This window comes from Thunnus maccoyii, chromosome 14, assembly GCF_910596095.1.
Source record: "Thunnus maccoyii chromosome 14, fThuMac1.1, whole genome shotgun sequence".
Taxonomy (NCBI): Eukaryota; Metazoa; Chordata; class Actinopteri; order Scombriformes; family Scombridae; genus Thunnus; species Thunnus maccoyii.
The window spans coordinates 17,179,223-17,196,396 of NC_056546.1; the positions used below are offsets into that span (position 1 = coordinate 17,179,223).

The 17,174-nt window shown below is 41.2% G+C and overlaps 1 protein-coding gene across 1 annotated transcript in view; it reads right to left on the minus strand.

Annotated features, from left to right (window-relative positions):
* The window catches only part of LOC121911443 (Kv channel-interacting protein 2-like), a 118,165-nt gene extending 106,740 nt beyond the window's left edge, over positions 1–11,425 (minus strand). Inside the window, exon 1 of the mRNA XM_042432930.1 lies at positions 11,134–11,425. Coding sequence (XP_042288864.1) covers positions 11,134–11,206 — 73 coding nt within the window. The 5' untranslated portion in view covers positions 11,207–11,425. The remainder of the gene's footprint in view (positions 1–11,133) is intronic.
* Positions 11,426–17,174: the final 5,749 nt, after the last annotated feature.

A 17,174-nucleotide genomic window follows, 5' to 3' on the forward strand; every position in this document is an offset into this window, starting at 1 on the left:
TGTAATTTCTTTTTAATAACACAAACCTCCTTTATGCCTTCTAGGCCTTTGCTGTGTCTTGTTAAACAGATGTAAAGGTTCCCATGGTAATGATTTGCAAGTGTTAACATAATCAGACAACTGATTATGGCAATTGCTTATGTGAAAAATTTGGTTTTCCCCCCAAAGGCCAGAAGGAACAATAATGAGCCCAATCCACACACAAAGACAAGACAGAGTTGGACAAGTGACACAAAGGTGAGATTTATGCTTTATCAAAGTGTTTTGAAACAGTATTTTTTAGTTCATCAAGAGAAAAAACTAACAGAAACTAAACACATGTAAACACAGTTCACTCACTGCTCAAATTCTGAAATAAAGTTTATACAGCCCATCCAGAGCATTGGCGCAGATTTTACACCTATTCGTGCACTCAAACTAGGCTCCCTACGCTCATTTAGTTTTCCACTGGAACACTGTATTCTCATGTCAGCACTGTTTTATTCTGTTAACAAAGAGTGACTATCAACCTACCACCCACTTGCAGGAATTTATAACATAAACATGGCCTGTAAACACTGCAGGACTAAATTTCATTGGGGCAGTCGAGTGAGTCAGAGGTCAGAGGATAAACATATGACATCTAATGCTGGAAATAAAAGACAAAGAAACAAATACCTGTATGAGCCCTTAGGGGAGCCTAGTTATTTTTACATTACTGTACTTTTATCCGTAGACCATGTGATTGTGTTTGATTTTTGAGAAAGAGGCTAATTGGTCCTTGATCTTTCCATCAGGTGAGGTAGGGTTTACCAGGACCTACCTCCTTTTACCTGCCTTTTATTTTACCACCACAGCCTTGTTTATCACACTAAATAACAGAGAGAAAGAAACTCATTATGAAATAGATGATTTAGGGTTGACATGTCCCAACAACTTAATAATTTTTCAAATGGTTAGCCTACTAGCTAATTTTTAGTTTTAAGTTCAGTTTTAAGGCCAATCCCAGTAAAGTTTTATAGGCCTATACAGTAGGTGGACCACAAAGACTGTAAGCATTATGTTGTTTGGATTCTGGCTGCAGAGGCTGTTAAAATAAGAAGGTGTAAGTCACACTATACTCACTGGGATTAACACACTAAGGTAATAATAGCAAAGGTCAAGCAAGCACGGCTTAGCCTCCCAACAAGCTGATAGTACTCTCCCACAAATCATTCTAGATATTTGGAAGGAAGAAACCACTTCTTGTTGAGTGACAGAGCTGAGCTAAATCCCAGCATACCATGCTAGTAAAGTCATCTGTGATGAAACAAACTGCACAAATACAGTACATGACTGGAAACCAAAGTAAAGCTCTTTAGAAGCACAAAATTTAAGCTGTCTCTTGCGGCGGTGACAATGCTCGAAAGACTGTTAACTCTTCAGCACTGCTAAGAAAATGTCACTTCGCAGCAGGAGATGAGTGGATGAGTGGATGTGAGCAGGTGCTCCACTACATGTTACATCTACTCAAGCCACCACCCAGTGTTGCCAGGTGTATGGTAATTGTTGTATTTGTCAGACTATTTATCCCAGTGCATCAGTAATTCTAAAAATCCCTAAATGTAGGATTATTTTGACCATTTCATTTATCTTTCATAATAGTGAAATGTTATAGAAGAGGTAGTAAAATACAATAAGTCTATAATTTGGGAGGCTGCCACTTTCATCCAACCACTTCAAGTTAGTTGTTAGTTTGTGCTTTACCAGAAATTTCAAGAAAACACTGCAAAGATGTTTTAATGTGTAAAACATTACACACAACAAATGTAGTATGTTTTAAATTATATGTGTATGTATGAAAATTAGTGCTTTCTTTTCAAAAATCACAGTGGATATTTATTTTTGGAACAAACTTTCTCTCTCTATGCAGCCCCATCACCTCCCTCTCTCTCAGTGCTTTCCCTTCTCTCCACTCCATATACGACATTAGGTTCGGGTCCACCTTTGACGGTAATGTCGGTGGCTGTTGCGCTACTCCAGGTCGGTAACGATCCCATTGCTGTCATGTGTGTCACTCCACCAATCAATCAAACCTGCCTGTGTGTGTTTCTGTCTGTCTGTGTGTGTATGTGTGTGTTGATTAGTAGACTCCATTAACTCTTATGAAATTCTGGTGCCAGGCCTTGGCGCCTGGGGAGAAGCACTTATGGAACGTCAGGTTGCTGTGTGAGTAATCGGTTTACCAGTGCCAGAGGGAGATAGTGGTGGTGTTTGTGCGGTGGGGGGTGTTGGGGGTGGATTTTCAAGCCCCATAGCCAACAAGCAAACACCCTGAGCAAGCAGTGAGCAATGGAGATGATTAAAGCAAATGGATTTTCAAGTACACAAATATGTTTTTGGACTTCTAAAGTCCGTGTCTTTAGAATATACAAGTGGGTAGTATGGCGCAGCAACCTGAGAGGAAGTACAGGCTGGTTTAACAGTCGAGTCAGGACACACTGACACGGCTCTGTGGAGCTGAACACAAAATTACCGGCTCAGCATTTCGACATTTCTCAATAACCTTCTCTCACACAATTGTAACATTATAAACCATATCGTAGCCTCCAGAATCCAATTGGTCGTGTTTCCTTCTACCTTGTCACACTGTGCATATTTAGTTGGTCGAGGATTTGGCTGACTTCAGCAGCTCTCCAGGGAGAGATAAAGACCAAGCTGTCAGGAAGTGGCCTACCTGACAGCTTGGCCCCAGGCTGACAGGGGTGCAATGATGAAGGCAGACTTTGTGAGGGCCAAAGCAAGGGCAGCTTTAGGTCTGCCAGGGAGCTAATGATGCTGGACAATACCATATTGTTTCGTAATATCATAGATGTTTGGAATAACAGCTTGTTTAAAAATGTTTTTCTCTCTGCTCAAATGACAACCCCACACTACAGTATGTAACAAGCATAAATATTAAGATTCTTCTAAATTAAAATTGGAAGACGTTATTAATATGTACTATTACTTAAATGGAGATCAATAACAGCTAGTGAACTATAGAGAGCACTGTGATATTTGATGACATTTTACAATACAGTTCATCATGTTACAGTGCAGATCCACCTGTTCACCTCACTTTTAGAAAATCCACTCACTTCCAACTCTCTTTGCAGAGTTTATTCTCGTCTGAATGTATAATATTCTTCTCAATTTGTTTGCTTTTTACACATAAATTGCAGCTAAACTTGGCAACTGTGTTTGACGGGAAAACACAAGACTTCATGTTCTTGTGGGATTTCAGAGTTTGACTTATCATCCAGAGTGTTGTCCTCTGTATTTAATCAGTCATTCAATATGTGATCTTTTTAACTCTCAAGAAATTTTAGAAATTTATGTTGGTGAAAAACAGTGGCTGTGGCAGTGGCTTCAGTAATCTTAAGGTCTCTTTCCAGCTTTAGGAGGGATTTGAGTGGTAAAGGTTTGACTAAACTTTAAAATCATAAGTAAAAGCTCATGCAAGTTTATTCACTGTGTTAATCTAAATTTTCCCTTCAATTCACAACGAAAAATATAAAACATTTAACTCTCAATGATTGCTCTGTTGCCTTGAATCCAGGTTAAATTCTCCTGACTCTATGGCACCATATTGCACAGATACAGTCTCACCTCTCATCACTACTGATTGTAAACAGCAGACACCTTTCTGTAATAAACTTGGCTTAATTGGGCTATAAGTTAGATACTGTGTGCGTGGGGAGACACTGAGTTTATTCTGACTTGTAGGCTAACTGACAGATATTGATCCGGCTTTGCCCACTGTGCTTTCCCCTGTTTCACAGCTGTGTGTGTGCCTATGTGTGTATATGCATGTGTGTGTGTGTGTGTGTGTGTGTGTGTGTGTGTGTGTGTGTGTGTGTGTGTGTGCGTGTTATTGACTAGAACTTGTCCAAAGTTCTGTCAGAACTTGATTGATTGTAAGACCAGCTGCAGTGATCTCCCGCACTGCCATCCCTCGGGCCAAACCTTGTGTGTGTATGTGTGTGTGTGTGTGTGTGTGTGATTGTGTGTGTTTCTGCCTGCATGTGTGTGAGTGCATTAGTTTTTGCTTTTTGACAAGAGCAAACCCCAGGCTTCTTCTAATCACCTCCACCTCTCTCCTTATCACTCTCTGCTGTGCTGTCAATCACACTGAAGTTGTTACTGAAGAACCTTCGGTGAACAGAGTAAATATCCTCAACAGGCTTGTTTGCAATTAAATTACAGTCACTTCTTGTCTTCCTGTTTGTGCCATCTCTGTTTTTCTCACCAACACAAGAGGAAGGGGAGGGCAGGACCTTTATTTACCTCAACTGCAGAGGGTACCAGACCTTTATTGGAATCAGGCTTATATTAGAGAAAGGCCTTTATTTAAGTATATTTTCTGATATTTTAGTACAAAGCCTCTTTGTCTTCTGATCTGCTTCCATTTGCTTTGTTAAATTTTTGTTTATTACCAGTAATCCATTTACTCCGACATGCAGAACAATAATTCTAGCACTTGAGTTCCACCAAGAATGTTTTGGCAGTGCAGCAATTAGCTGTAGCATGCAGGTAGCGTGCTCATGGATGTGTGCTTGCCAGCTTAGCCAAGTTACCCTGGTTACCCATGCTCATGTATGGGTAACCAGGTAACCTGCTGTCTTTATTATTATTAAAATATGCACCATTATTTAAAAGATATTGCATTTCTTCCGTCCCCCTCCCCTCTCTGTGACAGTCGGCTAAAGGGCTACGCATGTACTCATAGAACTGGAGTTACATCCAGGTAACTACTATTTATGCTTAACTGGCATGTGCATTATATAACAGGCACCAGGAGTTTATCCACCCTTGTTTTTTCCCTGCTCTGTTTTTGGGGCCGGCCTTTATTTGTTCATGATGACATATACAGCAACTTTTGCACAAACTCATATCTTCACAAATGCACAAACGGAATGAGTCACTAAATTGGACTGTAGCAAAAAAAAAAAAAGAAAGAACACACACTCCAGACATCCTTCCCCCCGAAACACCCAGTTGATAGCAGTCACGCATGCCCTTCAGACATCCTCTGCACCATGTGTACAGCTCCACACACACACACACACCTCCAATTCTTCATCTTCAATCTGAGACATGCTGATAACCCCTGTTGACAGAAGATTCTCTCTCTCACACACACACACACTGAATGAAAGGGGGAACAGGGTTGCGACCTATGTAGTCATACAAAGTAACATTGTTTGGCTATTTGCTGGTCTCTCTTCCTCCCCATACTGATGAGTTACTATCCGTCTAATGGAGAATGGCTGAGCTAATGGACAGAAAATCCTCCTCTAATGAAGATCAGATGCTCTGAGCGACAGGACAGTGAAGCGAGAGAGAGAGAGAGACACACACAGTGAATGACACTGGGCGCTGTCATGCTCAGACACTTTCTGTCAGTCAATCAATCAGTTGCTTGTTGATAAACATCACTGACAGGGCAACAGAGTCAGACTGATGTGGAAAAAACACCTCTGACCAGTTGTACACACACAATCAAACATTTCTCTCGATTTTCATTCCCCTGCTGCCTTTTAATTCCTTCATCCACAATCTGAGATGGACGTTGACTTTTCCCACCCAAATTCTGCTCCTCCCTCCCCTCTCCTCATCTCCTGTTGCTTTGTTCTCCATCCATCCTCTCACCTCGTCCCCCTGCAGGCATTTATAAATGAATGTGTTTACAGAGGAGGGGAGAAGATGGGGACCTGGGGAGAAGTGAGCGGGGCTTATTTTAATTAACAATCGCCCGGCCCTCCGTAGATTCAGTCAAAGATTAAAACTCGTTAGGATTGATTGCAGCTTTCAGCCTCATTGAGCTGTGGTCCCACCGCGGCCTAGATGGGTTGTAGAGATGGGAGGAGAGGAGGAGAGGGGTCTTGGAGGGAGTTTGGGTCGAAGACGGACAACAGGGAAAGCTGAGAAGGCAATGGTATGGGAGCAGAGAGCATGGAGGGAGAGGTGAGATGAATCAGGACACGGAAAGTGAGATGCTGAAGACACTCGGTTAGAGACAAAAAATATATATATTAAATTATATAATCTGATTTGTGAGAGTGGAGACAGAGCGAGCGGGAGGAGTGTGATGGAGACAGAGGAGAGGAGAGAATTAGAGTGCAGCGAAAGTGGGTACTGTCAGATTATTTAGAAATATGGTGGGGACATTAGGGAAGGATGGATGGGCAATTACTATACGTAAAGTTCTTCATTTCTACATGCAAACATCCAGTTCACTTTACCATAAGAGGCACAAATTTGAATGTCAAAAAGAACTCAGGCTTCAAGTGTGCAGCTCCCATATCATTTCAGGACTTCTGTAACACACTGACAAAGAGCATCACTGGCTTCTGTCCTTCCTTTGCCCCTTCTTCCCTTTTCTCCTTTCCTTCCTTCCTGTCTTTTATTATTCCTTCCTTATTTCCTTCCTACAGTGATGTTAATGATGTGACAGATGAGCCTAAGTGAACCACTCCAAGCGTTCCACTATGTAGGAATCCAGTCATTTCACATCAGCAAATCTGGCACTTCCAGGAGAAACCCCGGCCCGGGAACCCAGAGGGGATACCTGATGAGGCAACGCATGTCACACACACCCCGGCACATCAGATGACACATTAAATCAAGGCTTTTAATTAGTGCCATTGGCCATTGTGATTCTAGCTGCAGTAAAAACAGTTGTGCCGAGAAGGTGACTCTAGGCTAAACTCCATCTGACAGGCTCAATTATGAAGGCAACCTTTGCCCTAGAATCAGTTCGAGTTAGCAATTGTAAATTATGATTTTCACCACCAGGGCTCTGCATCAGTCACTGGGTTGGGCTGTGTGTCATTTGGCTTCCAGACCAGCTAATAACCTTCACCTCAACACCTCTACCCTCTCTCGGATGAAAGAGAGGTTTATTGTGACTTGGAGCCTGGCACGGCTCTGAATGTCACTGCTTTTAACATCATTCATTAAGAGCTGCATGTGTGAGAAATAAACCATCCAAACATCTTTACTGGAGCTGCGAGCTGAACTGCTGCGTGAGACTAATCAGCTGAAAATGAAGTATATATTTCTTAAGTTAGGTTAAGAAAACACCTCAGGTAACCTGATGAGTATGTGTCTGTGGTACCTCACCTATAGCATTGATTCAATTATTACAACAGAAATAATAGCTTGAACGTATACATTTATCTATGATTATGTGTGTGCATGTGTGTAAGTTTGCGCATATATGTGCCTGAGTGTGTAAGAATCCATAGGACTGCTTTGGAGTGGGCGATCGGCTCACTTTGCCAAGAACAAATATACAGTTAATCTGAGAGATGGGTATCATTGGCTGTCCAATTCTCCTGATCCTTTACATTCTGTAAACACAAACACACAAACAGTGCAGTGTTTGCACACCATACATTTTCTCTCTGAAGTAGTCTTGCGAGTATGTACAAATTTGATTCCATGTTCCCTTGTGTCCTTGAGACAGATGTTTGAGCTACAAATAAAGGCCGCAAGAGTTGACCATACCTCATAATAAACATACACACCTACTGTAATACACCTCAACGGGGAAAAATTGATTGAAACCATAAAATTCCTAAAAACTGCTAATTATCCCTCTATGTCGAGTCATAATTAGGGCTAACCTACTCTCCATTGCTACAATTGACAAATAAAAGGGTTTGGCAAGTTTGGACCATAAACTGTATATAACGATGGACGTAGCGAGGTGTGACATCACCCATTCATTTGCATTAGTGCCAGATTGAAGCCCAGAGTTGTAGCTTCTGTTTAGCATCATCTTTTCCATTTGGAGCCAGGACTTTCCAAATAAGTGCTACCTGAGGCCGAAGGGTTAATGTTGAGTTAATGTTAGCTACTTTAACTAAATTGTGGATAGGTATCAAGAATTTCTCAATTTGGGATCAATAAAGTACATCTATCTATCTATCCATCCATCATAATCAAGTAGCATTAAATGTGGAAATATTGTGACAATAGTCCGACTCAGTCTGCTATAAATTCTTCAAATCTTATTAAGGGAACAATCATTTCCAAAATGACCACCAGCACACTTATTAGAGGGCCTGAATTGATTGAGACCATAATGACCATTATTGAGGTCACTGAGGTTTAACACAACACAAAGATACAGTATTCATAAAACATTTTGATTGAAAATAAAAAATAGATAATGTAACAGCCTTGTCTCCTTCACTAAAACATGAGGGGATGCACATGCACATGAGGCTTGACTGACAGACTCGCTGTTCACCAGCACTGATATAGATACAGTAATATTCTAGACTTGGATGAAGGAAAGGGAATCATGACAAGGTTAAGATAATAGCTGCATATGCATATGTGGAGAAGCCATAGTGTGTGTGTGCTTGCTCGTGTGTGTGTGTGTGTGTGTGTGTGTAGGTGATATGATTCCTCTTGAGTGTGGCTTGTGAGGTGGAAGAGGAGATTACTGCACCACGCTTCTATAATTACCTCTCATCTCTCAGCCGGTGCTCTTAAACACAACAGGGAACTCCAGGCTACCACACACTCCGACACATGCACACACACAGTGGGGCGCACTTCAGTACAATGTAGCAGGCTGAGAGGGAGTTATTTCTAGAGGGTTACATTTCACTCAAATGGTGATTGGAGACCACCCACACTACCTTTAAGCAACACAGGTCAGATTTGCTGTGAGAACACACACACACACACACACACACAAGTTGCTTGTAAGTAAGAAGAATGACTCACCTGTAGCCGTCCTTCCCACACAAAAAATCCACTTAAAGTCATGCACTCACATCATACTATATACTTTTTCATTTTAGTGGGGATTATGCAGAAAATCACCTGTCACCTGTTTTCACTCTGTCTCTCTCTCTCACACACACACACACACACACACACACACACACACACACACACAATACACTGGGCCACTTTCAGGTCAGATAATATGAATACCATAAACAAAAGAGCAACAATTATTTCTCCTGAGCTTTAGCTGCATCACATATTCATTACACTGACTCTTATTGGCAACAGCCTCAAGAACCATGTAAACTATCAAGGCTAAGTATGTTTTGAAGTGGACAGCGTCTTACAAAGATGAATTAACCATGCAATTTACAGCTTTGAAAAAGTCATTAAAAACTACTACCAGGAGTAAATTGCTCTGCCACACTGAATGACTTGGACTCTCTCTCTCTCTCTCCTCTCGCTCAACTGTTAAAAAGCAATATGACTTCTTGTGGACAGTCAGGCACAGGGGACCGTTTAGACTGAATAGAGAGGAGGGGATGAAATGTCTAGAGAGAGGAAAATGCTGATTCTTCTGAAGAAATGTACATTACAGAAAGTTTGTTCTCCGTGCACAGTCACATTTAAGAATCATCTACAATATGTCTGATATCAAGGGAAATATTGCAAAGTAAAGTGGCACCAGGAGAAAAGAAAGTCAAGCTGCTGAAGTATGTTGTGCAGCCTCTGAGAAGCTTTGCAAAGCTCACTGTTTGTCCAAGCATGACGGTCAGCACACTGTGTGGGTTGGTTGACATGAGTTACAAGTCTATACTGAGTTGTAAAGCCTGATGAATGTTTTTTGAATTCGGTGGAACAAAGTCTCCCACATTTTTTTTTTTCAACTTCCAACAATAGACTGTAGAAAAAGTGATGCTGCTGCTTCTTAACTCGCCCACACATTTATACCCACACACACACACAAATATATTTTACCTGGCAGATACCCACTCACACGTCAACATACATGGTTTTGCTGACACCTTGCGATCTTCTCTTGATTTGGGATGCATTCAATTTGTGTCAAAGCGCTGCTTAGCTGCTAATGCATGCGCTGGTGAAAAATGAGATTAGGGTGTCCCCTTCGAGCTGGAGGCACACAGCTGTCTGGACAGGCACAACTTCCCCTCTGCAGGCCTGAGATGTGTTCAGGCATAAAAGCAGGCATTTTATTTAGGCAGGCGGCACTCAACAGGCAAACAGTGCTCACATAAGCAGTGAGGGCTGTGAGCTATGACAATGAAAAGGCTGTGGTGACAGGAAAATACCTCAAGAGAGTGCTCAGCTCACAAAGGAGCACATACAAAACGCAGGTATGCTCACTGTCACTCAATGAAATTGTTTGTTATATATATGGCCATAACGTCAAGTCTCCCCTGGGAGTGTCATCAGCTTACTCAACCCAAATACACACACAGAGAGAGAGAGAGAGAGAGAGAGAGAGAGAGAGAGAGAGAGAGACCATTATAATTTTATTTAGCAGACAATATTGGGTCAAGTTTTATTCACACCACAGAGCAGAGACTAACAAATGCACGAATCTACCCCACCTGAAAATCCACATAAGTGTCGCTCACGCTCAGATGTCTGCTGTGCTTGCAGAGAAAACTAATATAAACCCATTAATTTATTTCTTTTTTTACTACAGAGCCGGACTAAAGCGCAAATAGAGCTCGAGGTGATATGAGACGTTTCTGTCTGTAAGAGTGATAACACCCCAAAGCAGAAGAATCTGGTCGAGCTCCGGAATTTGGGCATCAGGTCGCTCCTCTCAACAGGCAAGACTGCCACAGTGACGTGGTCTCCCAGTATCTGAGCCAGGCCAGCAAAGATCACACTGTTGTCTTTATAATTGTTGACACAAGCCACCCATCATTCACCAACATTACGCACCACATTACGCAACCACATATGCATGCAACATTGACAATAAGAGATTCAATATGTAAATGGGTTTTTTTTGTCCAATCAAATATTTTTCTCAACTCATCGTCCTCTCTCTTTTATCCCTTACAAAAAAAAGAACTATTGTGGGATAACCCAGCAAATATGAGAATAAAATAGGAAAATGTTGTTACCATGGAAGCAAAAAATTAAAGTACACAAAGTACATAAACTTGCGCGCCACAAATGTTAAGTAAATATCCATAAGAGTGTTGCATATAAATCTTTTTCACGAGATGACGAGATGAATGGCGAACAGGTTGTGACATGTCAAGCCACCTGAAGTTAGGAAGACCAATTTCCTTATAGATTATCAGCTTTACATATTGAATCTTTTTTTTTTCCTGCAAGATATCACACAACGTCCAACGATGCTTTAGACGTTGGTTCACTCACCCGTTAGCTGGTCATAGGATCCGTCCAGCTCTCTGGAGTCCGACAAGCTTTGGTCACGGTTTTTCGCCTTCATTTTCCCCGTGTGCGCCGGAATGTGGAACTGTGGCAAACAGCTGATATGTTGGGCGATGCTGGATGGGGAGGGGGGGATTTGACAGTGGTTTGTTGTTCGCCTTCACGGAAGATGGCTAAGAATATACTACCGTTAAGAAGTCATATTTGGGTTGCCATAAATAAAAAAAAGGAGAGCCATGTAAGTCGTAATTTCCCCGTGTCTGTTTCTGCGTGCGCTCTCGGCATCCAGGAGCTGAGTGAACCCAGCGCGCTTCTGGTCGGCACTCACATGGGCTGGCACGCGCGCACGCACGCACACGCTTAACTAAACACACAAAGACACAGAGAGACGGATAAAATAGATACAGCTCGAATCAAAGTGCTCAGAGTTGGTTAAATTTACTCCTTTTTTTTTTGAGATTATAAAAAATGGCCAAAATATGAATATGACAATGATGAGGATCCCCACATTTCCCCCCTGTGTGTATAAAGCAATATCTGGCTTCAATCATAAATGATCCCATTCAGTGAGTTGCCATTAATATCACCATCACATCCATAATGTTCTCCACTGAGTCAGAGCCTTGTCGGATGTGTACAGAGACATCAGCAGGAGCAACAAGGAGCACACTGCTGCTGCCAGGCAGAGGTTCTGACTATATCTGATCTATAAATACTCACTGGCTCTGGGAAGCCTTGTGTCATTCCCTTTTTCTTCCTCTCTTCTCTCTTTCTCTCGCTGTCTTCGCCTCACTCTTGCTCACTTACTATGACATTTGGTCACAATCTGTCAAGCAATCTGTCTTTGATGCCATATTTGTCTATGTAATATCAGGGTTTGCATCAATAACTCTCTCCATCCGTTCATTCATTCATCTTGAGCACAAACATTTGTCTTGAGCAGTAAAGTTAATGTTATTCAGATGTTCATGCATGTTGCCCCCTGCTTAATACAGGGTGTTAACTGTAGTGCCCTAAGTATTAGAGCCCTCCCTCATTCGCGACTTCGCTCAGCCACCCATCTTTCTTGCATTCTAAGGGATCAATTGACATCTGAATCATACACGTGTCACTAAAAGGTTGGCAATAAGACCTTGTCCTCAGATGTCATATCTGTCACTGAAATTACCATTCAAGCATGCATTTTCTTCATGCAGCATGCAAATGCTCGTTGCATGTAGCCCTCGACTTGCCTGTTATCCTGTGAGCAGGTTATGAAGATGGCTGGGCTTCATTCAAAATCATCTCAGTTGATTTTGTCTGCTAAACTGATGCTCCACCTAAATCTTTTTATTACCAAATACTCACCCCTTAATGGCTTGAGAGACTGGTGTTATAAAGGTGGTAGTGTTGTCGTTGACAGAATAGTGATAATGAATGTTATGTTGGTTTAAATTGATTCTAAGGGCTTTAGTATGCTAGAAACTATCAAAAAGTGAGCGCCCTCATCCACATTTGTATAATTAACTGCATAAAAACTGCTTAAACACCTTGGCTTTTAGACTTGGTTGTATGACATGTCACACTAGTTTCAACCATACTTAACACTTAATATAGTAAGAGTAAAGTATTGCTATCCTCTCTATCCTTCTCTCTGTCTATTAGGCTTGGTATGATCCACACAATATTTCCATCAAAATGTTATTATATGTCACTTGTAAAAGACGTGCTGACACATTTTTCTGCATTGAAAACATGTCAGGGGCCAGTACTGCTATCTATGAGGGACAAAACTGGATTAGACTTTAAAGTTATTCTGCTGACTGTGTAATTATACACCACATTTTGAATTTGCCTTTCACTCTAGCAGGCTGAAAGACATGTGAGTTTGACTCACTAAGGTTCCTCCTGAGTGAAATTTGCTGTGTTTGCAAGCATTAATGACACTGGGAGCATACACAAATCACTTTGGCCTCGGTACATTAGGAAAACTCTGGTCAGATCTTGATTACTTGCCACTTGTTTTTTTACCCATCACATAACAACAAAAAGTATTGACGTTGCCAGCCTTGGTTTTGCTTATTGGACGGCCACATCCTCGTATTGAGCAGCCTGGCAAACAAAGTCTCATTACCATATAGATGTGTACATGGTTCGTCTGTGAGCATTTAAAATGTGACTGTATAGTATAACTGAGAGGCTCTAAAACAACTGTAGAAAAGAGGTGACTTAAGGTCATGAGGAGTTGGATTTTCCCCTTTGCTAAGCCTCATTTGAACCTTGTGTGCTGCCAATAAACAGAGAGCGGCCCACAATAACCACAAGGCCTGCTTTTTCTGTTATCTAATACCAACAAAATATTTCACAGATACGGACGATTGGATAGTGATTGGATTTCAGTGTGTGGTAAATGAAAGGAGAAAGGGGAGGTGGATTCTAAATGAAGGTGAGGAGGAGTAGTGCAAGTATAAAGGATAGGGGAAATCGATTCATGGTGAGTTAGAGGGGATTTAGCGATTCAGAGCCGAAATGAAGTAAATCAGGGAGTCACTGATGAGGGTGCTGTCTGTGACTGCAGGGTTAGTGGTGGGGTCGGGATTTCTTGACAAACCTAGATGTGGACGTGCACGCGTCATAGCTGCGCAGTGACCCAGAGACGACCTTGTTGTATCCCAGAACAGAACACTGGGAGAGGTGCCAGCTGTGTAGCGAGGTCTGCTGTTGTTTTGTCAGCGAGGTGTTGTTTGCATCCATTTTTGCAACATCAGAGAACATTTTTCACCAATCTTTGGTTTGCACAGTCAAGACATGTTTCTAGAGTTGACCTATCAACAACAAAAAGATTATTATTGAGCAGTTGAGCAGCAAAAGTCATCACAAATCCTCTTTCTGGAAAATGTTTACCCATGCTCATATTTGCAATTTACAGTAACTCTTGTCAGTGCACTTTCTGTGCTGTGCATGTGTGTGAAGCTGCACATTGCAGACGTTAGAAAATTCAAATCAAACCCAAATTAGCTATTTAATCCCAGTTTATCCATAAAGCTTCACAACTTTGTAACCGGATTATTCAAACCTGCTGAAAAGCTCAAGCAGTTACTCGGACATGCAGGTTATGCTGTTGGTGTCTGCAAGTTATTGATAAAGAGTCAAAGTTGTGGAAGCCGGGTAGGAGATGAATCGAGCGGAAAGCAGGGGAAGGAGGGGCAAGGAACACTAATCAAACTATTGAGATGCACCCTCTGGCTCTCACTGCAACCCCAAGGTTAGTCCTCTGTCCTTGGCAGCGCTCTCATGAGCCAAACTGCACCGTGAATATTAATAGCACAAAACTCCGGGATCCCCAAACCAAGGTGTGTGTGTCTGTGTGTGTGTGTGTGTGCAAATCATAGAGTGATGCCAACCAGAATCAAATGTCAAATACTGCACTACAAACAGCTAAACAGTGCAGAATTTTTGCAAAGATTTATGTTTTCCCTCATAAACACAACAGTCGATATTTGCCGTTTATATGGATTCATATAAGAGAGGGATAGAGATTCTTCGCCAGAGTAATTCTCCACCTCAGCAGAAAAGATGGAATAAGGATGATTAACTTAGAAATAGCTGTCACTGGTGGTATTTCAGAGCCTCGAGCTTCCCAAACTAGAGAGAAAACCATCCTTGTTAAGCTGTATTAAAAAGCACTTCAAACGTCTAAATGACACTTCCTTTCATTATTCACCGCAGCTAGCGACCTCCAGCACAGAGCTGTCAGCTTGGCCTCAGTCACAGAGCCACTACTGGCTGAGTGACTGACTGATGATGTCCAGTGAGACTCAGACACACACGTGCACACACACACACTAAACATAGGCCCACACACACACAATCATATTAACAAACACAATTAAAAAAAACAACAATAAATGATTAATACATTTAAGTTAACATTTTTAAATAGATAGAATAGATCTACAATTTAAAAGCTACTAATACAACTGAGTTTTCTTTATTTATCGCAGTCTTCCAACAAAATTACTATATTTTTCAAATTATGAAATAAATGACTGAAGTGCATTTGATTTTGTGTCTTTAGCTGAAGTTTAGGGTTTAGGACGGGTTTCAAATCTGTGTTGTCTGGAGAAAAATCATGTGGTCTGTCTGTGTTCTCAGAAGCTGAGGCTTAAACTTCCAGTTTAGTCTAAAACCCAGTGTTTTAGAGTCTTGTCGAAATCACTTAAACGCCACTAGAGATAATCGCATGTGAGGTTTAACTTAAACCAACTGCAGACGTGGTTTAAGGGAACGTCTATATTCATCTTTACAACTAAAAATTAAGATAAAACAAAGATAAGATAAGACAAGGAATGCAACATAAAACAAGTTGAGAATTAAAAAAAACAGGAAACTTTTAATCACATTGGGTTGACAGATCTGAAAGGCTTTGTAAAGTAACTTAAAGAAGTTGAACTCTATCATGAGCCAGTGTAATCCAGCCAACGGATGGAGCAATATGGTCTTTGTGTTTAGTGTTTGTTAGAAGCCTTAATGCAACTGCAGACCACGGGCAGTAAATAATAAATGCAATAATCAAGGCACAAGGAGAAGAAGGCTCAGACAACAGCCTGTAACAGGATGTAATATAAGCTAAATTGATTTCTGCCACTGGGAATAGGACACAGCATTTAGGACAGATTATTTTTCCAGGAGTACATCTAATGGTTGTTTGAAGTTATGGTAATCATATGGCATTTTTACATCGCTATATTTTCCTTATAAATCACTGTCGCAAATCAAATTTTAGTGTAAAAAATGATATTTGTTGGTCTACATGTCAGTTGCAGTTTTTGGTGATATTATAGCATAGTGAAACAGCAAAATGTAAAAAAGCAAAATGAGACAGTTTGTTGGGTTTTTTTTTAAACATGCTGCTCATGAATACTAACATAGCAATTTGTAGATGTAAAGGAAATATACTTCATCTCAGCTGGACACACAGAGAGCATTTCCTCCTGGGAAAATTCAGTTTCTCTTAGTTTTCAGTTCCAAACTCACTTTTGATTAAACCATATGTTCTACGATTTGGCTATGAGAAAATTTATGAAAGGTATATGCCATTATTTGACCATAAAATCTCAAAACTACACTATGTTTGCAAGGATTTATTTTATAGTGTATATCCTTTAGACCCATAAACTTCACTTTTTAATATACAGTTCTAATAACCAAAGCTGCAGTCTGGCTCCAAACCAAATCTAAAGTTTAAAAGAATGTTGGTTTCTCTTTGTCTACCCATCCTCCCTTTCTTTTAGCTGTTTATTCCCATTTTACCCTACTACTACCAGTTCATTCTGTTCTCATCAAAACAGCTGTAACCTTAATCCAAACTGACTGTCCGCTTTCGCTCTCCGCCTGTCCCCACCCTACTCTGATTCGCTTTTCTCTCTGCGTCTCCATCTTTCTGAAATCTCTACCCCCCTCCTCTAAGCTACAGATGCGATGACGCCATTCAGGGAGAAGGACAAGCCTGTGACCTTCAGGAAACACAAACAGATTTCCTTTCTGCAGGTGTCAGATTTTCTCCCCTGTAATCACACTTGACTGTAATTGTTTTTATTTTGTTCAGTGATGCTGTCTCAGGAAAGAAGGGATAACGCAACCTCTGACCCCCAGGTACGAGCATTTAAAACCTGTGATAGCTTTTGACAGATGTCAGCTGGGCTGCTGCTACCGACGTTACCTTTTGCTTGAGGGATGACACCCTCTGAGACTGTGACACACACACGGGCAGTCATGCAGGAACTTGCCTGTCATCTGGGTGGTGAATTTGTGACAGTGTGAGTGTTTGAAAATTATAACCTCCCTTTTCCCTTGTTCTCTCAATACAATATATACAGCTTGTGTTTTAGGTGTACTACACTATTGAGAGCAGGCTGAATAATGTTGCATCTCTTTATGTTTACTGGCCTGGAGGAAAGAAAACCAGGCAGAATAGAAACTTGTATGAATTACTCATGAGTGTAAAGTGCATGCTTTCTCCTCTCACTCACTCACTCACTTCACTC